The sequence below is a fragment of the Erpetoichthys calabaricus genome, chromosome 3 (genome assembly GCF_900747795.2).
Source record: "Erpetoichthys calabaricus chromosome 3, fErpCal1.3, whole genome shotgun sequence".
Taxonomy (NCBI): Eukaryota; Metazoa; Chordata; class Cladistia; order Polypteriformes; family Polypteridae; genus Erpetoichthys; species Erpetoichthys calabaricus.
In genome coordinates, this window is record NC_041396.2 from 263,938,222 (window position 1) to 263,964,930 (window position 26,709).

Genomic DNA, 26,709 nt, shown 5'->3' on the forward strand with positions numbered 1-26,709 from the left:
AGTGCTGCCCTTGCACCTGGGAAGCCCTCCGGGTGTCATTGGAAGGTCATTCCTCCACCTTCCCAGGTGTGGCGGAAGTGTCAATCTCCCGGGGCTCCACGACACTTGGGGCGCCCCCTGGCGGGTGGCCATGGGGCCCCAGTGGGTTTGAGCCTCCTTGCTCCATCCCCGTGGTCCCCTCATCATCCAGGGGTGGTTGCCCCCTCGTAGGCCTGGGGGGACGTATAGACCACCTCCAGGTCCTTCCTAGCAGGCGTCCCGGCTGGGTCCTGACATACCCACCATCCTATTACACTGTATAGGCTCAGCTCTTTTAATCTTTCCTCATAATTCAACCCCTGTAGCCCTGGAATCAGCCTAGTCACTCTTCTCTGGACCTTTTCTAGTGCTGCTATGTCCATTTGTAGCCTGGAGACCAAAACTACACACAGTACTCCAGATGAGGCCTCACCAGTGCATTATAAAGGCTGAGCAAACCTCCTGTGACTTGCACTCCACACATTGTGCTATATAACCTGACATTCCTGTTTCGCCTTTTTAATGGCTTCTGAACACTGTCTGGTAGTCAACAGCTTAGAGTCCCACTATGACATCCTAAATCCTTCTCATAAGGTGTACTCTCGATTTTCTGACCACCCATTTGTATGCATACCTAACATTTTTTACTTTCTATGTGTAATACTTTATATTTACTGACATTAAATTTCATCTGCCACAAATCTGCCCAGTCCTGTATGCTATCCAAGTCCTTCTGTAATGATATTCCTGATTCCAAATTATCTGCTAATCCATTTATCTTGTTATTTAAATTCCTATCTAAATCCATCCATCCATTTCCAACCTGCTGAATCCTAACTACAGGGTCACGGGGGGTCTGCTGAGCCAATCCCAGCCAACACAGGGTGCAAGGCAGGAACCTATCCCGGGCAGGGGCGCCAACCTACCGCAGGACACACACATGCACATCCACACACCAAGCACACACTAGGGACAATTTTAGAATCGCCAATCCACCTAACCTGCATGTCTTTGGACTGTGGGAGGAAACCAGAGCAAGAGGAGGAAACCCATGCAGACATTGGGAGAAAATGCAAACTCCACACAGGGAGACCCGGGAAGCGAACCCGGGTCTCCTTACTGCGAGGGTAGCAGCGCTACCACTGCACCACCGTGCCGCCCTCCTATCTAAATCATTTATATATATTAAAATAGCAGCAGCCCTAGCACTGACCCCTGTGGAACACCACTCTTAACATGGGCTAATTCTGATGAGGTTCCTCACTCCATCACCCTCTGCTTCCTGTCCTAAGCCAATTCTGCACCCATCTAAAAACATCATCCTGAACTCCCACTTCTTTTAGTTTGATGCCCAACCTCTCAAGTGGCAAATTATCAAATGGCTTTCTGAATTTATGCATTTAGTCTGTTGTTGGACAAGTGGACACTCGGCCCTCTCACGTGTTCATCTGTTTAATATGTTACACTAAGCACTAATGTTCACACAAACACACACAAAGTGAAACGCGACAGCTACATTTGTTGGAGGATGACAGTTGACAAGGTAAACAGTGTGAACTTCTCTAGCACCTTAAGATTAATGAATTGGTATTTGAGTTTACTGGACTGAACTGCATCAGATAAATGGTCAAGTGGTATCACCTGACCAACGGACCGTGACATAGTGTGGAAACCAAAAATGATGTGGCCAGAATATTTAAGCCATAAATGCTCATCAATACTATAAGTGGTAGAAAGGTGTTAGAAAGAAGTCCCATTGTGTGTGCCAGTCAAATGATTCATACAGTATGTCTTCTTATTATTCAGTGCATCCTAGGCAGTAAACATGAGGGCATAAATGCAAAGAACCTCGGCTCAGGAGGCACAATCTGATCAACTAATAATAAGTAAGGGGACAAAAAGAAATACAACAGAATGGGCACAGTTCAGCACAGCCCAATAACCGCCAGCTCCCCTTACTCCAGTACCAAAAAAAAAAAACAGAAATAACTTTGCAGGGAGTCTTACTCAAGTGTTTCATGAGTAAGAGTTCACCCACACAAAAAGCCAGAGAAATAGTGATGGCATGCATTTTAAAATTAAAGTAACTTGAACAAATCCTTTTTTTTCTTTGTCTTTTGAAACATTTCAGTTTTAGCCAGCAGATTTGGCATTTACAAATGTGTTATTTTCAAGGCTGTGCAGTAAGAAATCCTTTTTATATCAGCAGATTTCATTTACCCCCTAAGAGCGAGAAAATGCAATGTTTTTCACGCCGTATGCTTTTTAGTTGTCCTTCCCAGGGAAAGTGAATGAGTCATGTTATTGAGGAAGCCCCCCTGCAAGTACAAGCTATCTTAAACAGATCTTACTAATGTATCCTGAATGTACAAGTGCACAGATTAAATGGAATTTTAAAATCTTATTACAGTTTAGAAGAAAAAACTGTATTTCTTTATTTTGGAGAAAATGGGAAGAAAACAGTGATGGCATGCCTTTATGTCTCTCTGTTCATTACTACATCTTCAGCAGTTGTGTCCAGCATTTCCCAATTACCATTCTAAACATACTGTGACCTCCTGGTTCAGACATTGGCCTGTAGCCTCCCGCTGACTCAGTGTGCTGTCCTAAACGGGCTGCTTAACACTGCAACTGCACTGCACCATCTATAGAAACAATCATATAGGAGGCTTTAGATTGTGTAGGTAGCAAAGCACCTTTGGATGTTGTTCACTGTGACAGGACATCATATTAAATACAGTTTGCTTGGACACAGATGAAGAGTGCCATCATGTTAATACACAAGATCTGTAGAAATCCAAAATTCATTGCACTTACTTGGCAGCATTCTCTTGCAGGAAGTGATGAAGTTCAGCCAGGCGGCTACTGGCCATTTCACTCAGCAGAGTTGTGAACTTATTCTGCCACTCGTTGCAGTGTTGCACTAGTGAGAACTTAAGAGGTGAGCAATCCAGTAACACAAACTGTATATTGATCACTGTTTCTTCCTTCTGGACATTGTTAGCCACTTCTGCATATCTGAAGAATAAACATCAAAGAAGCAGAATTCAGTACTCAAGTTATGGCATTTTAAATTATATAAGTGGGACTGTAAAGTTCACAGACCAAAACCTGCATTCTTTTTCTTTTTCCTTTCTCCAATGGTATGATGAATAAGGATTTATATGTTACTGCACTGTTAATTAATTCATGATTACGAAAAAAAAAAAAACTGTAGGTGTCATCCTAGCTTCGCCACAGATGCCTTTGAGAAAACAGTCATTAGGACAGCAGGCATTTATTATGAAACTTTGCCAAGATCACAGCAATGGCAAAGGAGGCTGGCAGTAGAAACACCAAAAAAAAGCCAAGCAGCTTGGAAAAGGACACTATAAAATGCACATGCACTTTCAGTCATAATACTCCAGACATGTCACCCATAAGCACTAAGGCCCAAAACACCACAATCCTGTACTGAAACAAGCAACTCCAGAAAATGCAAGCATTTACTATGATTTTTATGTCACAGGACATACTGAGGGTCCCTGTGATAGGAGTGCCACAGAGGTGGTGATGTCCTTAAGCACAACAAATTCTGCTCCTTGTCACTAGCAGTGTGGAATTTAAATGTTCTCCTTAAGTATGGATGGGTATGCTTTGTTGAGGAGGTACCTAGGGTGACTGAAATTGTACTTTATTGCTCTTTAATTTGTAGACCTTAACAGAATACCCCCATATCACATTACCACTTCCACACTGTCAGGGCTGACTGACTGCTACTGTTATTCAGCAGTTCCCCCTTTCTTTAGGTTAGTTGGCATCTATAAATTGGCCCAGTATGAATGAGTGAACCCTGTGACTTGTGCTGATGGGCGATTTCATTTGATTTCTTTTAATATTTTTTCTGTGTTAACTAAACATATTTTCTTACATTTTTTTTCAATTTGGCTATTTTGGAGAATTTACAATTAAATTCCTGACTTAACTTGCCTTTTTTTGTTAACTTTTTGTCTTTTCATGTCAATATCTTGGCTTTTATGGAAAATGACATTTTGTAGTAATGCTGCTACCATGCAACAATCTATTACTGGGGAGGCAGAGTCCTGAAAGACATGTCAGTTGAGGCCACTGGCGTGACAGTTTATTAAGGCACAGTACATGCATTGTCCAAGATTGTGGATAAATACAAAACATTTTTCACTATGCTTAGGAGTGATTGCAAATATTGTAAATGCCTGGTTCTGTTTTGGCTTCATTTTTTTCTTTTTTCTGTCTATCAGGATTGAATTTTAGTGTTCTGTCGTTTGACCATGATTTTGTCTGATTCATCTCCTGGGGCCTCATTTCTAAAGCTTGTATATGCAGAAAAAGATGTTCGAAATGTGTGTATGTAACTTCCATCCATCCATCCATCCATCCATCCATCCATCCATCCATCCATCCATCCTCTTCCGCTTATCCGAGGTCGGGTCGCGGGGGCAGCAGCTTGAGCAGAGATGTCCAGACTTCCCTCTCCCCGGCCACTTCTTCTAGCTCTTCCGGGAGAATCCCGAGGCGTTCCCAGGCCAGCCGAGAGACATAGTCCCTCCAGCGTGTCCTGGGTCTTCCCCGGGGCCTCCTCCCGGTTAGACGTGCCCGGAACACCTCACCAGGGAGGCGTCCAGGAGGCATCCTGATCAGATGCCCGAGCCACCTCATCTGACTCCTCTCGATGCGGAAGAGCAGCGGCTCTACTCTGAGCCCCTCCCGGATGACTGAGCTTCTCACCCTATCTTTAAGGGCGTATGTAACTTTCCACTAAAAAACGTCAGGATTTATGAAAGAAAACTTAACAGGGGGACGTGCAAATGTGTACGGCAACTCTGACCCATCAGTAGGCCTACATTTCAGGGAAACTGAGAAATGACAACACCCTTGATCAAGGGCAAGTAAATACAGCCAAATAACGATTTACACTCATAATATTTCATATCACCAAGCCATTATAATAATGTGCGTAGAAATGAGAAACATATTACACCTCAAAAACAAGGTATATGATCTACAGACTGTATTTTAGTTCCCTTTAGTTTCGTTTTCTTTTAAGAGGGCCAATGCTATGCATTTACACTGAGGAACTTTTTCTTTTTTTCATCAGTTTATATCAGCTACCTATTGTTACTTCTCAGGAAACTGGTTGACAGGACAAAAGTATCTCAGCCAAGCTTGACTCAGCTTGCCTGCTGAGCTGGAAGCTATTAACCAACTGGTGAGGTGCTACATCCAGTTTTCACATGGGTGTGGGTGTACATACCAAAAAAAAAAAAATTCAGATACTCTTGAAAGAAGGTGTCAGGTTGTTCACGAATCAGGAAGGAGCTGCTCGACCAGTCAATGCACTTCTACAGCATCATGATTGCATAGGTATGAGGTTGATTAGCATGCACCACATATGGATGTTTCAGGGTAGTGCTTGAGGGGCATTCACGTATGTACATTTACAAGGTGATTGTGATTTATAAATTGCTTAGAAATGGGTGTATGCAAGGTTTTTTTGGCTTCCACATGTTTTTACTCTCAAATCCATGCAAAGTTTTATAAAATGAGATTCCCCAGTCTGGTAGTAAAAAACGTTTACTTCTTAGCATAGCCAGCCAGCCAGCCAGCCAGCCAGCCAGCCAGCCAGCCAGCCAGCCAGCCAGACAGACAGATAGATAGATAGATAGATAGATAGATAGATAGATAGATAGATAGATAGATAGATAGATAGATAGATAGATAGATAGAAAAACTATCTATCTATCTATCTATCTATCTATCTATCTATCTATCTATCTATCTATCTATCTATCTATCTATCTATCTATCTATCTATCTATCTATCTATCTATCTATCGCTGACTTGGTGCATGTTTGTATTAGTACATTTTTGCAGACTTGTCCTTCATGAGAATGAGATGAGAATTGTTGTTTAACTTAAGGTCTTCAGGTTTGTCAGTAGAATTTTTGATGTGGGGCCTTCCTAATATATGCTTTAGATTGTTGTCGTGTGAATTTCCATTTAGTTCTAAGAGCTTTGGATGACTGAAGTAGGCTCTTATGAAGAATTTATTCTCTTTTTTCTGTTTTGCTACTAGAAATTATAGCTTCATAATGCCACAATCATGCTTATAGATGAGCATAGAGTGTCATTGAACAAGAAACTTGTTAGGCTTTGACTTGGCAGAACACCTTGCACTCATATTAAAGAGTTAATTTTTTTATTTAAAAATGCCAGGTAATTTTGTCAGTGTGTAAAGGATCTCCAGTGTGACCTTAAGCTGAAGCCTACCATAGTAGACAGAGTATATCTGTGAAGGTCTACAGAAATCCTTGACCTTCACTCATCACAGCCACTTAGGAAGTTCTGTTAGAGTGGCCACTGAGTTACTCGTCAGGGCCATCCAGTCCAATTAGTCAAATATATAAAAAAACGGTCTGCGTGATGAAGGATCTTCTTAGTTCTGACTTCAGCCTCCTTATCATGGACTGTGAACTTCCAAAACACATTTTGATATGGCCTACATAAACAGTTGTGCATATTCTGAAAGCATGTCAGCCAAATGAAGTGACCAATAGTGAAGTCAAGTGTTGAACAAACTCACAAGTAAACTGAATGTACCTTGACTTTTTTTTAATTATAAATTACTAACAAGGGTACCTGGCACAATCCAGGGTGGAATAAAGTGCAGGTGTGATTACCACATAAATTCCCCGGGAAGAAAAGTGTCAGCCCAAATCCAAAATTTCACTAAATCCACAATGGGGAGCAACTTTGCATACTTGTGTGAAGTCCCGAAAATGCTTCCTATGGGAATTTTACTTATAAAGCACAGGTGCAGAAACTGAATAAACCTCCTCAAGGGGAATTTTTTTTGAATGAAAAATGACTAGTGGCTTTTCCTGTTTAAATGGTGAATCTGTGCCAAATTTGGCATAGACAGGTTCAACTGCGTAGATATATATACCAGACAAGCACATAAACACACATTCAGCTTTATGTATAAGAATATTGTAAAGCATGTCAGAAGTTTCATTCTACAGATATTACTGACTACTTTGACAAAATCTACAATTAGGTACTTTTGCATTTGAGCTTGCAACAAAACAAAAGAAGTGAGTATTTGTTCATAGCACTGTCTGTTTGGCATTGAGAGTTTAAAGTACTGATGTTCATTTTTTTTTAACAAAACCACACATTAAAGACTAGTTAATTCATGTGAGAAAATGAGCTTACCGACCAGTGAATACATGCAAATTCTCTATATCTAATATTTGGGATTTTAGTTAAATTAACGGAAAGAAGCGTTCATGCTACCTAGACACAGGGTGACGATAACAGCTGCCTGCTTTTGTTCTTTTCAGACCACTTCTTACCTGACATCTGAAGAACTTACAATAAGAATAAGCAACCTGTGGCATGTTTATTACGTAAGTTCAGCTCAAAAGGCATTTTTGTGTCTTCAGGAGAGCTTCATCTGTCTTCTTGTTCTAACACAATTGTGTTATGTAATTAAGAAAACCTGATCCCAGAGACAGCAGGCTTGTCGGAGAGAATGAGAGGAATGGTATACAGTAATTTTAGTTGAATGATGGAGGAATTCTTTTTGCAGCTTTTCTCTTGTTTCTTGGGTACAATATGTCAGACAGAAAGACTGCTGCAACCGATACAAGAATCTAGATGGCAGCCTACGCCTAAATTTACAGTACACAAAATGTAATGACTGTTAATTTGGTCTCCACTAATAAAACTGCCTTGTTTCACAGCTCATACTTTTCTGGCAGTGGCTTAGCAATTAATAAATTGTGCCCTGCAGGATGGTAGAATCATTGTTAAGCATTTTGATTTTATGTTTAGTAAATTATTTCTGCACATACTACAGGTTTAATTAAGTTCAAAATACTTCGATATGCTAAAACTAGTTATGGAGTCAATTAATTCACTAAATGTTTTCTAATAAATTCTTAGTAGCAAGAGTTTTCATCATTTATATAGTACATAACCTGTCATAATTACTAATGAGAAATATAAAATTGCACAGAAATAATATGTAATTAAAAAAAACAAAAAACAAATATAATACCATTTCTGACATTTTGAGGATTTTCATTTTTTCACTGTTTTTTCAAATTAGCCTATACAAATAGAGAATCGATGGAATTCAAAGGCAGGAGCTAAACCTACAGTAAGTAGATGGGGATCCAATTCACAGAATGACATCCTCACTCACACCAAGCCAGTTAACTTGGGACATACCCCGTGCAAAACCCTCCAGGCAAACTCTAAAAAGGAGTTGAGAGACAGCAGAGTTAAACACTGCTCTGGCCTATTAAGAATTTTTGCTGTTTTATAATATGCTAGCTATGCTTACCTGTTCAAGACAGGAAAAACTGTAGAATAAATATAGAAATAGCTTTCCTCCTGTCCCTCTGCGCTTCTCCTTAATGTCCTCATATGTTTTAACCTCTCATGCCTCACGTGTACCCTCAGTGTTCCTCTAACGCATCTCCTCGGCCTCAACCTCTCTGGCTCGTTGGTTCCTTTCTCGATTACGTTCCTGTAGAGCCTGCTTCTTTGACTTTGTCATTCCCAGGTGACTTGCTCACCTCCTGTCTGCTTTGGACTACCACCAATGGTAGAAGGGCCTCCATTACTCACTGTGAAAAGGTTATTTGTATTCTTGTGAATACTTTCTGTCTTTGAATTTGACTCAGGTTGTGCCTCATTAGTATTTAGTGACCCAGCTCGGTAAGGTATTCACTTGGGTGTCATTGTATAAAAAAAAAAAAATCAGTCACAATCAAGATTTGAACTTTGCACCCCTAAAGTATCTATCTATCTATCTATCTATCTATCTATCTATCTATCTATCTATCTATCTATCTATCTATCTATCTATCTATCTATCTATCTAGCTATCTATCTATCTATCTATCTATCTATCTATCTATCTATCTATCTATCTATCTATCTATCTATCTATCTATCTATCTATCTAAAGCATCGTGTCACCATCTATAACACTGAGTAACCAAAGCCAAACTGACCAATCAGATCAAAGTGAAAATGACCAATCAGATTGCTTGGCAGTACCAGACAAACACACACATACACGCAAACACTAACACACACAGTATTAAATAGTAGATATGTAAGATACTTCATAGCAGATAGTTAGATACTTCAATTAATAAATTATGCTTGAAATTAATTCAAGTGTTTTTAGAACATCAATATAAAAATAGTTACAGTGGATATCAAAAGTCTGCACACCTAAATAAAATGACCTTCTACTGATATAAAGCTTGAAACCAAGACAAATTACAAAAGACTTTTTCACATTTATTTGTGATGTTGTAACCAACAGCATTAAAATGCAAAGCAAACTGGTCATTGTTTTGGAACACAAATGAAAATAACTCGGAACGTCTTGGTTGCTTTTACATGCACATCCTTTAAACAATATTTTGTGCACATAGTTTTTGGATGGATTATGCAGTAAATCAGTTTGCCAAAACAGCAAACCTGGCTTTCTTTCAGTTTAATTCCACACATCCTTGCCTAAGAGATCATGCTCAATCAAATTAAATGTGTGGGGTTCTCTGGAGTATGTGCCAATTTTGGGAGGTTTTATGTTTTGTTGATATATTTCATTTATGTCTATTTTGTTCATTTGTTCATTTTTTGTGTCAAGAAAGTGGATTATTAAGTTTTTCTATGTCAACGTATCTTCTGCTATGTTCCCTGTGCTTTATGGGTGGTCCACAAAGAAGCTGGGCCACCTGCCCAACACTGCAAGGCACTGCCCTCAGGCCTTAAAACCCACAATTCCTTGCAATTCATTGAATGCCCTAGGTGGCTGGTGAGCTCTCCGTTGTTCATTGCTCTTTTCATTATTTTCTGATTACTGGATTTTTAGACCTCTGATCTTTCTGATTTGACTACTCTATGGATTCATGTTTTAGGACTTTGTTTGGCTGGGATTGCCTTTATTGTTTCAGGAAATTCCTTTGGCCTCTGATGCTCCTCAATGCTTATTTTGCATCTCATAGCATTGTTTTTTGCACAAATACAACTTTTTTTATTTATAATATAAAGATTCTTCATGACCCTCTTTGTGACTGGTCAGGGCTGAGATTAGGTTAGATTGAGCATTTCATCCCCTCTACTGGGTATTTTTGGTATTTTTTGGGACTGTGCTCAGGACCTCTCGTAATTCGTAATAGAAGGTTTTCAGAGGATTAACATGCAATCAAAACGAATGTAAATTTTGAATGCATAGCCGAATGACTGATTTAATTCAAAGTATAAGCGTCTCCTAAATGGGCATACATTAAAACTTGTGTTAAAACTCCACAAATACCCTCCTCAATTGTTCATCAGCATCAACAACTTGATTATTATACTCTACCTAAGTGTTTTACAACTGGTGCACTGTAGAAATAACAGAGTATTGCCCCTGGGTCCTGACCTGAGAGAGACACACTCCTCAAGTGGTCAAGAACTGTTGAGAAGGCCGACATTAAAGCAGTTCTGCAATCGCTATTTGACAGACACGGCACTTTGAGAGCACTTAAACTGCCAGGAGACGTGTCGGGGGTCCATCTGCCAGGGTGCAAGTTCATCAGTGACTCTTGCAGAGTTGAGGGGCAGTGGGCATAGGAGTAATCACTAAGTGCTGTGTCTGTGAGCACCAGTCAGATTTTTTTGGCGGCCGGTAGTCCCCTTCAGAAAGTTTACCACAAGTGTAACATTTAATGTTTTTGTAGTTGGTAGAATCGTGGTGCTCCTTGGGATTTTTTGGGTTACAAAATGTGTGCCACCACAGATAAAAGGCTATAAAATACTGCTGTACACCTTTGCTTCTGGCACGCAAAAAGTTCTCCGTAGCAGCTTAGCAATCTCGCCTAAAAACTGACACCATGCATTACTTGGATGGTTATGTTGCGTTCTTTGCATAAATTAGCAAAGATACTGTAAATTGGAATGATAGGTAGAGATAATCATTACACTTCTGTTTTGTAGAATTTTATTATTATATGAGGGCAGTCAGCACTTATTTTGGTTTTAGTGTCACTCAAAGATTACTTATTTAGCACTTATATGATATGACATTGATTTGATCTTCTTATAGATATGTGAAATAAAAAAAACAGCACAATTTTTATCTTCGGGACTTTACTCTAGCATTGCACCAGGACTAGCATAACACCCCCCACCCCACCCCCTTCCTCACCCTCCCTTGCATCTATGTCAGTATGTATAAATCAAGAAAATGAACACCAGAATGAGGTGATGCCCTCATTGCCAGCCCTGGATGTGATAGTATTTTTTAACGTATTAAACTGGACACATTAATCGCAAAAATTAACGTATTAACTTTCCCAGGCCTAATGTATATATATTCTTCTTAATAGAAATTGTCTCTTTATAAGTCCATTTTTGCCTGCGTCCATAGGTCTTCCAGTAGCATCTAACTGCTACTAATTCTACAATTTCTAAAACATATTTTCTATAATTTTTATTTCTGTATGCTTATATTCATAATACATAAAATGCATTAAAGGCACTATAATAATAAAATATATTATTATTACTAAAGAAACACCTGCCAAGTTTTTTTCATCCTACCAAGATATCAAGCAATACATTAACTACCATAAACTGTTCCGATCACAAACACCAGACAATGCATAAACTGACAGAACAACATGTCTCAGACCATATCAATGCATATACTGTAATGTGCAATAGTACAAATGGGGGGATCAAGGCTAAGGTCCCATGTACTTGACCCCAGTTATGTGTGTAACCCCCGAGGAAGAAAGGACTAGTTCAATCAATTCAGTCTTTATTTAGGCACCCGTGACTGAATAGGATTCATGCATTGCAAGGCAGAAGAGTGAGGTTCCGCTTTTCAGTCGGCTTTTTTATATTTTCTCCCTCCCCCTTCCCCTTACTTATAAAAAATCATAATGTCATTTACTTAAACATTTATTTTATTATTGCACAAATCGGCCAACCGTTTCTGTTTTGTGTACGTTGCAGATTGGGCCCTAAAGAAAGAAAAGTCATCTTTCCTGTATCTAACGGACACGTTGTCCTAGGTCAGCTTACTGCATCCTGTCTTATGACAGACGCTTGTATGAATAACCTGCCATTATAGCCAAACAGCTTTGTCAGTTTTTAACCCTTACTAACTTGTAAGCAGTTATTTTTTTCTTTTACACTATAAACACTGTTCACTCTTATATAACGAGAGTAGTGACAGCTATTTATTTTTTATTGGTCTTCTTTAAAAATAACTTTTTTTCACTCAAATATTGTTAGGTACAAAATCTTATTTAAGGTGGGAAGCCCTGGCATGTGTTTCTTAATTTCTGTCCTAAATGAACAGTAGCTAAAATTTCCACAGAACTGTGTATAACTTTGATATCCATAATGTAGATGAATAAACACATACAAGCCTTAAAAAACACTCTAAGAGGCACCCGGGTTTATAATTTGTACAATTCTAATTTATAGAGCACCTGACCTGGCAATATCAGCGTCAAAGGAAGAGACTGGAGGGTTGAGACGCTGGTATCTTCGAATGAAAGAATCTTTGTTGATCTCCCATATTTCTCGGTACTTGTCCCAAATTTTCTGGTAGGTCTGTAGGAGGCTGGCATTAGAAGACATGCCTGCACCAATCTGACTTTGAATTTTCTTAATATCTTCATCACGCTCTAACATACAAGGAGAGAAAGCAGAACATAACAGTGTAAGATGTTTGGTATTTTCAGGAACATCTACACACATTATCATCAGAATCAGTATTAAAATCAAAATGACAGACTGTGTGTTTTAGATAAATGCCAACAGCAGACTCTGTTAAATAAATGGAAAAGTTCATTTTCAAAAAATTTGCAGAAAAGTTTGGTGCATCTGTAAAAAGTGTAAAAAGTTACAAAAATTTGAAATTAGAAAAAAAGCAAATGTCATGATATCTTCACTGGCTGTAAGGAAGACTGAAAGAACGTCAGATCAGATGCCAATGTATGTGTTACACATCATAATCAAGTATTCCATTTCACTGTGAAGACTGCTAAGAAACTTGAAATTCATTTCAAGTATTAAAAACAAAAATAATTAGGATGGACTGAGTCAAGGGTTTGCTGATAAGGTATAATGGACTGCTTGGATAAGATTTTAACTTTAACTTCAATCTCTTAACAAGGGGAGGTAAATGTAAAATATTGTACAACTGAAACAAAATACATTGCAAAACATAAAGAATCACAATAATATGATATTGTGAACTTAGTATGATGATAGCATCATGTTGTGAGGTTCCAGGTAATTCCACTCTCTAGTGAACTCTGGAAAAACATACAACACATGCATAATACATACAGTAAATAACATTAAATCCTGTAATACGGCATAACTCAATCACTCCATAAAGTGACCGACTAGTTGATTGTTTTATAAAGAAAAAAATTAGTTAGATGACAGGTGGATCTAATGCCGAGTGACCTACAGTCAGGTCCATAAGTATTTGGAAAGTGACACAATTCTCATAATTTTGGCACTGTCTACCACCAGAATGGATTTGAAATAAAGCAATCAAGATGTGACTGAAGTGTAGACTTTCAGGTTTAATTCAAGGGGTCTACAAAAAATATTGTATGAGCTATTTAGGAATGCCAGACATTTTAATACATGGTCCCCCATTTTCAGAGACTCAAAAGTATTTGGACATTTAACCATCAAGCTGTTCCATAGCCAGGTGTGAGCAGATTCCTCGTTATTTCATTAACTATTAAGCAGATGAAATGTCTGGAACTGATTCAAAGTGTGGAATTTGAATTTAGAAGCTGTCGTTCTGAACTCTCAATGTGAGGTCCAATGAGCTGTCAATGAAAGTAAAAACAGTCCATCATTAAGCTGAGAAAACAAAACAAACCCTTTAGAAAGATAACAGAAATACCAGGAGTGGTCAAATTAACCATTTGGTACAAAAAAGAAGGAACACACAGGTGAGCTCAGCAACACCAGAAGGTCTGGAAAACCACAGAAGACAACTCTGCTAGATGATTGCAGAATTCTGTCCTTGGTGAAGAAGAACAAATTCACAACATTTAGCCAAACCAAGTACACTCTCCGGGTGGTAGACCTTTCATTGCCATACTCTACAATCAAGAGAAGACTTCATGAAAGTAAAGGTTACAAATCACTGGTAAACTTCAAGCACAGGAAGGGCAGATAACACTTTGACAGAAAACATTTTTAAAAGCCTGTCCAATTCTGGAACAACTTTCTTTGGACAAAAAAAATAAAGATCAATATATACTGGAATGTTGGAAAGAGAAGCGAAGAAGTGGCTCATGATACAATGAATAGCACATCATAGGTAAAACATGGTGGAGGCAGTGTTATGGCAAGATCATGCATGGCTACGAATGGAAGTCAGTCAATGGTGTATATTGCTGATATGATATCTGACAGAATAGCAGGATGAATTCTGAGCAGCAGGATGAATCCTGAAGTATACAGGGCTATACTATGTGCACACATTCAGCCAAATGCGGCAAAACTGATAGGATGACGCTTCACAGTACAGATGAACAATGAGCCAAAACATAATGCGAATGCAAACCAAGTGCTTTTCAACACAAAGTAATGGAAGATTCTTCAATGGCCAAGTCATTCAACTGACCTCAGCCCAACTGGACATGCATTTCACTTGCTGAAGACAAAATTGATGGCAGAAAGTCCAATGCACAAGCAGAAGACAGCTGCAGTAAAGGCCTAGCAAAGTATCACTATGGTGGAAACCCAGCACTTGGAGATGGCCAAGGGTCCTAGACTTCAGGCAGTCATTGACTGGAAAGGATTTTCAATCAAATATTGAAAATGATCATTATACACTGTATATGACTATGTTAGTTTGTCCAAATACTTTTGAATCCTGAAAATAGGGGGAGGGGGGCATGTATAAAAATGGCTGTCTTTTCTAAACAGCTCACACAATATTTTTGTTAATCCCCTTGAATTAAAGCTGAAAGTCTATACTTCAATCACAACTTGATTGCTTTGTTTCAAATCTATTATGATGGTGTACAGGGCCAAAATTGTTAAAATTGAGTCACTGTCCAAATACTTATGGACCTGACTGCATATTACTTTTCTAAATATGACATTGATAGAAGTGATTACTGGGTAAATATGATTCTTGATTAGATTGTTTGCCTATTTCCTGACCCAAGACATATTTAAACCCTGCATGCATTACAGCGTAAGACCTATAATCTTTATAGCATTATGACAAACTTACTGCAAACTGTGTTTTGAACAAACACACACTAACGGTTATGCTGCAAGGATGTCTTCAAAAGAAGTCCTAACAATGCACTTGCACTGACTGAGAAGTATCAAAGCTTTTGAGCTAACAGAGGAAAAACATTCAATGTTAAATTTCCTTTGAAAAAGAGGTGATGGTTTAATTTCATAAAAGACAATAAGAGTTTTTTTTAAATAATAGCCCTCCAATGACAGTCAAAATTTGGAAAAAGGAGCTTAGAGCAAGGGGGGATGTGTTTGATGTATATGATTTTGTTCATCTTCCAAGTGTCTGGCTCCAGTGTGGCAAAAATAACACATGCATGCAACGCTTATTTAAGACTAAGTTTTTTCTTGTACACTCACTTTGGCTCATTGTGAGTCAATGTACCCTCTGACAGACTGATGTCCTATGCAGAGTGCGTTCTTACTTTGCACTCAAAGCTGCAAGGATTGGCTTGGCCACCTGAAGCATGTACTGGCCTAAGTGGTTAGAGAAAATGAAGGAATGATGTCGTTTTGTTCCTTATAGTCAAAAGGCATTCTACAATTACTGACTCTTAATTTTTCTAATATAACACAGTAGCACTGTAGGTAAACAGAGCTAAACTTAAAAGAAGTGGTGAGGCGGCCTTCTGCTGTTATGCACCTAAAACCTGGAATAGCCTGTCAATAGGAATTCACCAGGCTAATACAGTGGAGCACTTTAAAAAACTGCTAAAAACCCATTACTTTAACATGGCTTTCTCATAGCTTCATTTTAGTTTAATCCTGATGCTCTGCATATTCAATTAATTAGCATAACTATTCATGGTGGCTCTAAAATCCGTACTAACTCCTACTCTCTCCTCTGTTTCTTTTCCTGGTTTTCTGTGGTGGCGACCTGCGCCACCACCACCTAATCAAAGCACCGTGATGTTCCTACATTGATGGATTAAAAGCCAGATGTCTACATGCCCATCATCAAGTCCTTCCATGAGAACCCTAAATACAAAGAGAACTGTTCATTTATGTTAGGTAGAATGCCCAGAGGGGGCTGGACGGTCTCATGGTCTGGCAACCCCTGCAGATTTTATTTTTTTCTCCAGTCATCTGGATTATTTTTTGTTTTTTTTCTGTCCTCCTTGGCCATTGGACCTTACTCTTATTCTATGTTAATTAGTGTTGTCGTATTTTAATTCTTACTTTGTCTTTTTTCTCTCTTTTTTCTTCATCATGTAAAGCACTTTGAGCTACATTATATGTATGAAAATGTGCAATATAAATAAATGTTGTTGTTGTAGGTAGCAGTGAATGTGTGAGTAATGCATTTTATTAATACAAATGTTTGTGATGTACCTTCTGTTGGAATGACAAATGCAATGCATTTTTAACTTCATGAATTACATTATACATTCGAATATAGATGGTGTACTGCAAACATTAACTCTGAGGTATGTATTTTGGTTACTTTGATTTCAACCCATCTTGGATGGGTAGGAAAGGTCATTTATAAATGTTCAGATTAGGGAAGGCTCCAACTAACCACCAACTTCAACATTAAAATACAATAAAGAGAATGAATGGGACAGACGTGTATTAGTGTATTTGAACACACAATATATGTGTTATGGAATTCTTTAGCAACACTGAACTAGAAGTATCTTCAGAATTTTTACATTTCATCTTTTTATTTTTTGTTGGTAAATGTTGGCAAAGGTGCTATATAAATAAAATGCATTATTATTATTATTCTTCTGCCAGCTTCTGGTTTGCAGCTCCTAGAATGCAGGCCTGTAAAGCATATGATGCAAGTGTTTTCCAGAAAATCAAGCTTGGACATTACATGAGAGGTATTGTACTGAAGCATCTTCTCAAAACAACTTATAGATAAGAAGCAATAGTAATTATGCTTTCGTATTTTAATAATTGGGACAACAGTAGGATAAAATATAGACTTAAGAGTCTTGCAAAAGCCATGATGGAGTTTCCTCTGCTGGGTGAAGTAGACTTTATCTACTCATTTATTCATGTTAGCTTGCTTATCCAATTTTACATGTTAAACAAAAGATTAATTTATGTATGAGCATCTCTTCTGGAAACAGATGTTAATTTCAAGAGAAAACTCTTTGTAATACAATCACTGCTTTGATTTGTACAGGAGGATAGTGGCTATTGTTTCAGGTTGTTGTTTTTAATTGTGATGCACTAACAGCCCTGAAATGGGAAAGCACCTGCCATCTGCTGTTTTCTGCCAGAGTAACTCCATTGAACTCTATATTGTAAAAAGTACATTCAGAAAATGATCAAAGTCTCATTAAGATAACATTTTTCACAAGTTAAAGACAAAAAGAAATATCTTACTGGCAATGTTAGATAAAAGGGATGGGAATATCCTTATAAGTGAAGAAACAGTGAGCGCAAAGTTTGCAGTGATAAAAAATACAAGCACATAAGTCAGGCTTGAGGTGGGTGTCGGGAACAACTGTCAAATTAAGTGTTCGCTATTTTAGGATACTATTGGTTGTAGGGTATGGTATGCAAAACTATGAAACAGCTAGAGTCTTGGAAAAAAAATACGTTTCAAATCAGAATTTTGACATATCAGGACATAACGAACAGTCATCTCGGTTTTCACTGTGAGCTAAAATTAGATAAATACATCCTCAGTTAAAAAGCAACATGTAACAGATTTTAGTTTGTCATTTTTATGCACCAATAACTGCAGTGCTTATGTATGAAAAAATGCTAACCATGGAACAACATGCCATCAGTGTTTTTTATTTTATTATAATTGGACCATTTTAAAGCATTAAACATTTGAACCCATATTAGAGCATGCTGGAACAGCTTTTAGTGCTACTGCCTCATAAGTCTGGGGGTCCCAGAGTAGATTCTCGATTCAATTCCCTGTGAGTTTGCATATTCTCTCCTGTTTGTAAGGGGATTCTATTGTTATCTGAGCTTCCTGCTACATCCTAACCTATATACATGTTACATGGACTGGCCCTCCTTTATGACTGAGTGTGAGTGCGTACACTAGTGTGCCCGGCAGTGAACTAGCATCCCAATCCGGAATCCCTTCCTGCCTTACAGTCAATAAAAAGGGGATCAGCTCTGGCGCCCTGCAACTCTCACTAAGCCAATTTAGAACATATATGCATTGTAAGACATACTTGCTTACAATAAAAATATGGATACTTTAGCTCACTTAGCTACTGCTTTCTTAGCAAGTAGGAGTCTCTTCTGGCATTCAGACCACCCCTGACTGGCATTTACCAATGCAAATATTAAATGCAGGTGTAAATGGCAGTCAAGAAAAAGAAAAAAAGTCTCTCTATTGCTGTGAAGAGTGCTCCGTAATGCTGGTTAATTTCTTTAAGTGCTTCATTTATGTATCATAGTTTGGTAGTGACAGCAGCTTTGACAAATGGTTACTGAATCTATAAACAGCTTAAGCAGGGTTACAGGGTCTGAAAGAATAATAAGAGTCTCACTTTTGAATCTCTAAGCCACACTGCTGGCACATGTTCTGCTACACGGATGAGAGTTCTTGTGCTGAGTTTTATTCAGATTTAATACAGATACACCTTGTGATCATACTCACGCTATGATGACGTAAATAGGGTCGCGCTGAGATCTCCTCGGAGTTGAGCAAGTCAGGGAGAACGTTTTGACTGTGGAGATGGTACTGATGAGTTGCTTGCTGATGCTGTTCACAACATTTGCTAGTTTGATTAGCGTGGGAGAAAACTCCACCTACATCAAAAGCAGATACTTCATTACCGCACTTTTTCCATTTTCATACAAAGCATGCATGTGAGATATAACAAATCTCGAAGGAAATCTACTCAGATCTTCAAACTGAACAGACATTCTAAAACAGCTTCATTAATTTGATTCATTTAATTTAATATACTATACAGAACCTTTCACAAAAAGAGCAGCAAGAACAAAAAGACAGCCCTAAATTAAAAATCAGAGTAAAAAGAAATAATTTTGTGGAAATAAAATCATTTGAATCTTTAATTTACCAGCAGTAATGCATTTTAAAATCTGCAGTTCTCTGAAGTGTGTGTGTGTGTATCAGTACTTTGGGTGTTTTGTAACTGAGGTATTCAACACAGAGGTAGTTTTATATAACAGACAAGGAAGGTCATTTGGAAATAAGATGACATTATCAGTTATTGCCATTTCCTCACCTTTATGGTTGAGATCCCTATTTATTACTGCCACTTGTTCCCTTTGAGGTAAATGGAGATAATTATTTTCATACAGCAAATTGAAAAGAGGCATGAGCTGAGTTTATTAAAGAAGGATTCAATGAAGTTAGACGGACAATAGGAAGACATGAGAACATTGACAAAACTTCAAGAAAAGGGCCAGAATACAAATCAAAAAGGGGCCTGAGAAGATAAAAAAATCACAACCCTAAAAAAAAAATCAGTTAAAATTAAGAGCAAAAGGCATACAATCACATACTATGCAATTAAAATACTGCAAGAAGAAGGCAAGCTCAGTTTGAGATTGCCACGATAATTACCCAACAGCAAAGAAATAAGTGATAAATCAATGATCATTTTTTTTTTTTTCAAATGAAGCCTGAAGTGATGGAAAAGGAACTACATCTGCCTGTCGTAAGAAAACAAGAAGAATGGCCAAAGACAAATGGAAAGGTGGCAAAATGTTAATGTCATGAAATGAAATGTGTGAATAAGATAAGACATGTGAGTTGGAGATGTAGGATTCAAACAGTGGCTGTAATAACTGCGAACATCAAGGAGAGCAGATCCATTCAAAAGTGTTTTTATATGTAAGTTTTGCTTTTTTTTACTGCAAATCAGTACCTGAGCATTAGATTGTTTTTTATTCTTTTATTTTGCTTTATATAATTTCTTGTATTAGGAATTTGTTCATTTTCACATACTCCTTGGGGTCAGAGCACAGAGTCAGCCATTACACAGCGCTCCTGGAGCAAATGCAGGTTAAGAACCCTCAAGGACCAATCAGAGTAAGATCTCTTTTGGCAGTAATGGGATGAACTGCAAGTTGTAAAAATATATCAACAGGGAAGTGCAACTCAGAAGAGATGTAACAGAAGTATATACATATACACAATCATCATAGCATTGTTCTTCCAGGTATTGCCCAGGGCTCTGCCACTGGCACCTCCCTCCATGTGATACTCAAGCCTGACCCCACTGCAAAGGTTGTTAACTCTTCACATACTCTAGGAGTGAAACTAAATGATGTGATATGGGTTCAGGCTTGCATTACTCTTTTCACTTCTTAGTTTCTAACTATGATTCCTTGCTTGCTTTTTGGATTCTGAGTTTTGTGTTTTCTTGTTTTGTATGTTAATGCCTGTACTTCTGACTCTCCACTGCTTTTGTGTTTCTTCTTTTGAACATTAGAACAATCTGGATGAGCTCGCCAGTCTCATCCACTTAATTCTTTCTAAAATAACATCAAGTCTAGTTTCCAAAGTCCCTAAAGTCCCACTGTCTACCACATTACTCGGTAACATTAGAACATTAAAGGACTAAACGACACTAAAATAAGTGTTACTTTTGTTTTATGGATCAACATTTTCATTTGCACTGTCAGTTCTGGTATAGCTTGTGTCATCCAAATCTGCTACTTCAACATCTATTTACCCTCAAGATCATGCTTAAATACAAAAGGAGCCCATTTTACAGGAAGAGTGATAATAGAAAGTAAGTTCAAGCCTGATAGAATATCCAAGTCCTATCCAAATGAATGGACTTCCTTTTTATTTGTCTAACCCCCAATATGAGATTGCCACAGAGTTAAATTTACCTAGTAATACACATCAGGAGGGAGGAAAGACAAAATTGCAAAGCTCAGGGTCCACAGTGTAACAACATGACGTGCAAGATAATAATTTAAAAATAGAATTAAAATTTAAATTACAATTAAAATTTAAATTAAAATTAAAACACAAACAGGACAAGACATTGTGCAAAGACAAGACAAAGAAGTAGCAGCAATATCGATGTGTAAGATATGTAATATAATAAATAAATAATAAATAATAGATATAGATAATACAGAAATTATCAGTGTATGATAATAGTTGTTTAAGACATGTGTAAACAATGACAGGTCAGAATGTTTCACAGCAGAAGGATAACAAGTGTGTCAAAATATTTAAAGGTCAGTAGGAGATTTTCAGTTCTTTTCTACCTGCACACTCGTCTTTTGCAGGGACAGTGGCTCACATGTATAAAAGTTCTGTTTTTAGAGGTGGTTGAGGCCGTGTGGAAGGTCCCAGGGGGCAGCCTGGTGTTAAGGAGTCTAACAGCTTTGGGGTAAAAACTCTCCTGCAGCCTGGCAGATCTGGCTTGATGCTGCAGTATCTTCTCTGGATGGCAGAAGTGTGAAAAGGTCCATGTGAGGGGTGTAAGGGGGTTCTGCACAATGCTGCAGGCCTTGCGGACACTGTGTTTGTAAAATATGTCCTGTAGTGAAGGGAGAAGGCACCCCAATAATGTTCTCTGCTGTCTTCACTATCCTTTGCAGGCGCTTGCGGTCAGATATGTCGCAGTTGCCATACCAGACAGTGATACAGCTGGTCAGAACACTCTAAATGGTGCCTCAGTAGAACATGGTGAGGATGGAAGGGGAAAGACGTGCTCGCTTCAGCCACCTCAGGAAGTGTAGTCTCTGCTGGGCTTTCTTGATTAGTGATGAGGTGTTATGTGTCCACGTAAGTTACTCAGTTATGTGCACACCGAGGAACTTGGTACTCCCTAACAGTCTCCACATCTAAACCGTTGAGTGGGATGTGGGCAGGACGTGATTTCTGAAGTCCACGATTATCTCTTTGTCTTGTCAACATTGAGAGATAGATTGTTATCTTCACACCATGCAGACAGCCGTTCCACCTCATCTCTGTATGCCCTTTCATCATCCCTGCTTATCAGTCCCAGCACCATCGTATCATCCGCAAACTTGATGATGTGGTTGGTGTTGTGCATGGCTGTGCAGTCGTGAGTCAGCAGGGTGAACAGCAGTGGACTAAGCACGCAGCCCTGCGGTGCCCCAGTGCTCAGTGTGATGATGCTGGATGTGTTTGCAGCCCATTTGAACTGACTGGGGCCTCTCTGTCAAGAAGTCCAGGATCCAATTGCAGAGGGGTGGTGTTCAGGCCCAACCTGCTCAGTTTTACAACCAGCTTTTTAGGGGATGATTGTGTTGAAGGCAGAGCTAAAGTCTATGAATAGCATCCTGACATATGTGTCTTTTTTTATCCAGATGTGTCAGGGAGAGGTGAAGGGCAGAGCATATGGCATCCTCAGTTGGACCTGTTTGAGCGGTATGCAAACTGAAGAGGGTCAAGGGAGGCAGGGGAGATAGTCTGTATGTGTGACATAACTAACCTTTCGAAGCACTTCATTATGATTGGCACGAGTTGCAACTGGTCGGTAGTCATTCAGGCATGTCACTGATGACTTCTTCAGCACTGGTATGATCGTGGTCGACCTGAAGCATTCTGGGACTGATGACTGGCTCAGAGATGTGTTGAAGATGTCTGTGAGGACACCAGCCAGTTGACTGGCACATTCTTTGAGCACACGACCAGGTATGTTGTCAGGTCCTGCAGCCTTGCGTGGATTGACTCTGGATAGAGTCCTCTTCACATCATTTATGGAGAGACAGAGTGCCTAGTCAGTGGAGGGAGGTGTTGCTTTTCTCGTAGGCTCTTTATTCTGCGCCTCAAACCGTGCGAAGAAGTTGTTCAGCTCATCCGGAAGGGAGGCATCATCATCGCTGCTGTGTGGGTTGGGCTTGTAGTTTGTAATTGTCTGAACACCCTGCCACATACGACGTGTGTCTTTGGTGCTGCTGAATTGTTTGTTGATCCTCTGCGTGTATGCCCACTTAGCTCTCCTTATAGCGCAAGGTGTAAGAGGAGAGGTGTAGATAATATCTAACACTATGGGAATGCAATAATCCTGAATTCCAGTTAAAATGTATTGGATGCTTCTTCTCCAGACTGACTGACCTACAAGCAGCCTACCAGGGGGCTCTAGGGAAGCTAATTGATAGGATCCTTTCAATGTGTCACACAGTGTGAAGCAGCTTCAAGCCTTTCAGCAACACAGATGGCACAAAACAGGTTAGGTGACAAATGTATACAAATATGTCATAAGATTTATTCCTTGAGCTCAGATTTTAAAGGCCAGACACAGAAACAAAAACAAGAAAAAATATGCTTAGTTATTGTGCAGAGAGCAAGATAGAGAATGGACTCTAGGGGTGCTATTTTTTAAATAAGTATGCAAAACCAGTGAAAGCAGATCAAGAGTGTGTACAGAATATTACTTTCTCTTTCTTTAATTGCTCAACCCATTAAGATTTTACTGTATGCAAGTCATCCAGTCAATTTAACACTACAAGAAAAAGGATATCTTTTATTTGAATGAAAGGGATTTCATGTGACGTATTTAAAACTGAATGTACTATAAATACTTCCAAAAACATTATCCATCTGAAATCTGAAATCTCTCTAAGAAGTTTTTCGTCTGTGCCTATTAATCCAGCCTCTAATCTGATTCTAGTGTTTTCTTTGAGTGACATGCCTGAATTACTTTAGACATTTTGAAAATTATACGTCTGTAGCCCTTTATTATGGACTGAATTTGTCCATAGGTGTTTTCCCACTGCAGGAACTTTGTTTTAAGGAACCAATGAGTTCCTGTACGTTGTAGGCCCTAGGCCCTTTGTGGTTTGTGGCCAATTTCACATTGCCACTGCACAACAGCAACTGTAACCTTTTCACAAAATATCTATGTGGTGTTCAAATAACAGCAATGCAGTGTGAAGTGAGGTGCATAAGGGACTTCACGGGGAACACGAAAACCTTATTGCTTTGTAGTGATCGCAACTTCACAGTGGAGGTTATTGCTTTGATGCAGCGCAAGGCACAGCATGGCGCATCAGAGGAGCAGCTATGAAGAGTGATACGGTGCAAAGTGTGATACACCATCTTCACCTATAACTCTCCAAACTGCTAACAGGTTTGCAAGATGGCGTAAATGTGTTTGTGGTCCACCAATCATTACAATTTATCACCTGAGCCACTTTCACAATAGTTTCTGTTTAAATGAAAAGTACATACCCTGGAGTTGGAGCTAAAATAAGCACCAGGAATTACCTAAAAGGAAATTCAAATGGCCTAAGTTACTGTGGTGGGAGTGCTACAAATGTTCCACAATCTCTAAAAACGCCCCTGGTTCCTTCCCTATGTTGGAAAAGTGCCTCATGATACAGTTTCAGTAAATCTTCTTTTCCATTTGAACTATAATGAAAGGTTTACTGTTTTCTATAATAATTTGTATTGGATACAGAAGTCACAGATTTAAGCACAAAAAGTATAATAAGGGTTACATCCCCATGTGCATCATAAACCTTCAAGCATAACTGCATATGTAATATTATTATATAATACAATACAGAAATAGTTTAGGGAATTATTATTTATTACAATATTACTACAAATCCATGGAATATGCAAAGACAAACGTTAGTCAAATGTAGTTATTTGCACTTGTGTCAGTTTCTATAGTTTGTATTTGTGCTTCTTTGTTAGTTCCATTCACAGCTCATCAAACAACCTCGAAGCTCAATTTCAAATTGAAGACTAATTGAGTGAACTGTTTTCATCTGGATTAGAACATTAGAACAACTCTGACAAGAACATTGGGCCCAGCAAACTGTGTTGACTCATATTTGCCTAATTTCTCCATAATCATTTCCCTAAAGTCTTACTGTGTGTCACATTGTTGGGTAATTTACTTCATGTATCTACAGTTCTCTGTGAGAGAAAACACTTTTAACATTTGCACAGAATTTACTCTTAACAAGTTCCCACCTGTGTCCCTGTGTTTTGGCTGAACTGATTTTAAAGTAACAGCTGTGATTTACTATGCTAATTCCCTTTACAATTTAAAAATTCTAATCATTTTATGTGATAATCTATGTTTGCTTAAACTCACGTGGTTCACCTTCCTCAATCTTTCCTCATAACTCACACTTCATAGTCCATAATCAGCCTATTGCTTTTCTCTGGTCTTTCTCTAGCGCTGGTATGTCTTTTGATAGTATGGTCTCATTAATGCATTATATACTGTAGATTAAGTATAATTTCCTTCAATTTTTTCCCACATTAGCCTACATAACCTGACATGCTATTTTCTATCTTAATGGTTTATGTATTCTGTCTGAATGTAGAAAGTGAAGAATTCTCTAGGACTTCTAGGTCCAAACTTTCAATCTGAGGTGTAGTTTTGAGTTTTATACCTCCCACTGTGTATTCAAATGCAATATTTTTATTTTCTAGGTGTAGTTTTTTTACATTTATTTATAGTATGCTTAAACCTCATTTGTCATAAATTTGTCTGAATTCTATCAATGTCTATTTGTAAAGGTCTGGCAGATTAAAGATTATCTGGCATTCCACCTGTTATTGGTATCATCTGTAAACTTTACCAGATTGTTAGTTACATCCTAACCCTTTGCTTTCTGTTTTTAGGCCATTTTTGCGGCCATCTAAATGATATGCCTTGAAGTAGCACTTCTTTTAGTTTGATCATTAAGTCCTCACTTGCATCAAAAGCAAGGCACATAATAACATACATATATCTCTCTGATTATATGCTTTTGGTGCTTTTTCATAAAGTAAGATTAGTCTATTATAAGGAAAATTAATCTATTTTGGGTTAAGCTTCAATAATGTGTCATTTTGGACATAATAATAATAATAATAATAATAATAATAATAATAATAATACATGTTATTTATATGGATGAGTTAATTTTTATTAATCATGACTTTCTGTTCTGTCTTTTTCTTCTTCAATGAACTTCACACATTTCTGACCACAGGTCACAAAACTAAATAAGTTAGACAATGTACGCATGGAGTAACAGTCAGATATGTTCAGCAGATAAGTTGACTAATTGGAAAATTGGAGCATTTTACATTTTTATTTACTACATCCAAGAGTCAGTTATTAAGTTTTTATTTATGAAATAGTTTTGTAACAATGAGTCAGATTTAAAAGTAACAGCGACAATCTATATATATAATTTTCTAAGCCGCCGCCAGAGTGGGCAAGACACCTATGAAAGCACGCAGGAAGGAGCCACGCCCACCAACTCTAAGACCATTGGATACGATGAAAACTCGCACAGCCACGCCCACCAACTCGGACACGACGCCTCAGAAAACACGCCGTCATTTCTGTTTGTCTGTGCTACAGTCCACATGCAGCTCTGAGCCACGTTGACTTTTCGGTTACGACGCCCGACTGCGTGCAACATCGCAAACTGTGTTACACGCTACATACAGCAATTCGCATCCA

At 38.4% G+C, this 26,709-nt stretch overlaps 1 protein-coding gene across 1 annotated transcript in view; it reads right to left on the reverse strand.

Moving 5' to 3' along the window:
* The window catches only part of dnah2 (dynein, axonemal, heavy chain 2), a 518,592-nt gene that overhangs the window by 370,059 nt on the left and 121,824 nt on the right, over positions 1 to 26,709 (reverse strand). The window contains 3 exon segments of the mRNA XM_051924101.1: positions 2,836 to 3,036; positions 12,552 to 12,744; positions 18,910 to 19,078. Coding sequence (XP_051780061.1) covers positions 2,836 to 3,036; positions 12,552 to 12,744; positions 18,910 to 19,078 — 563 coding nt within the window.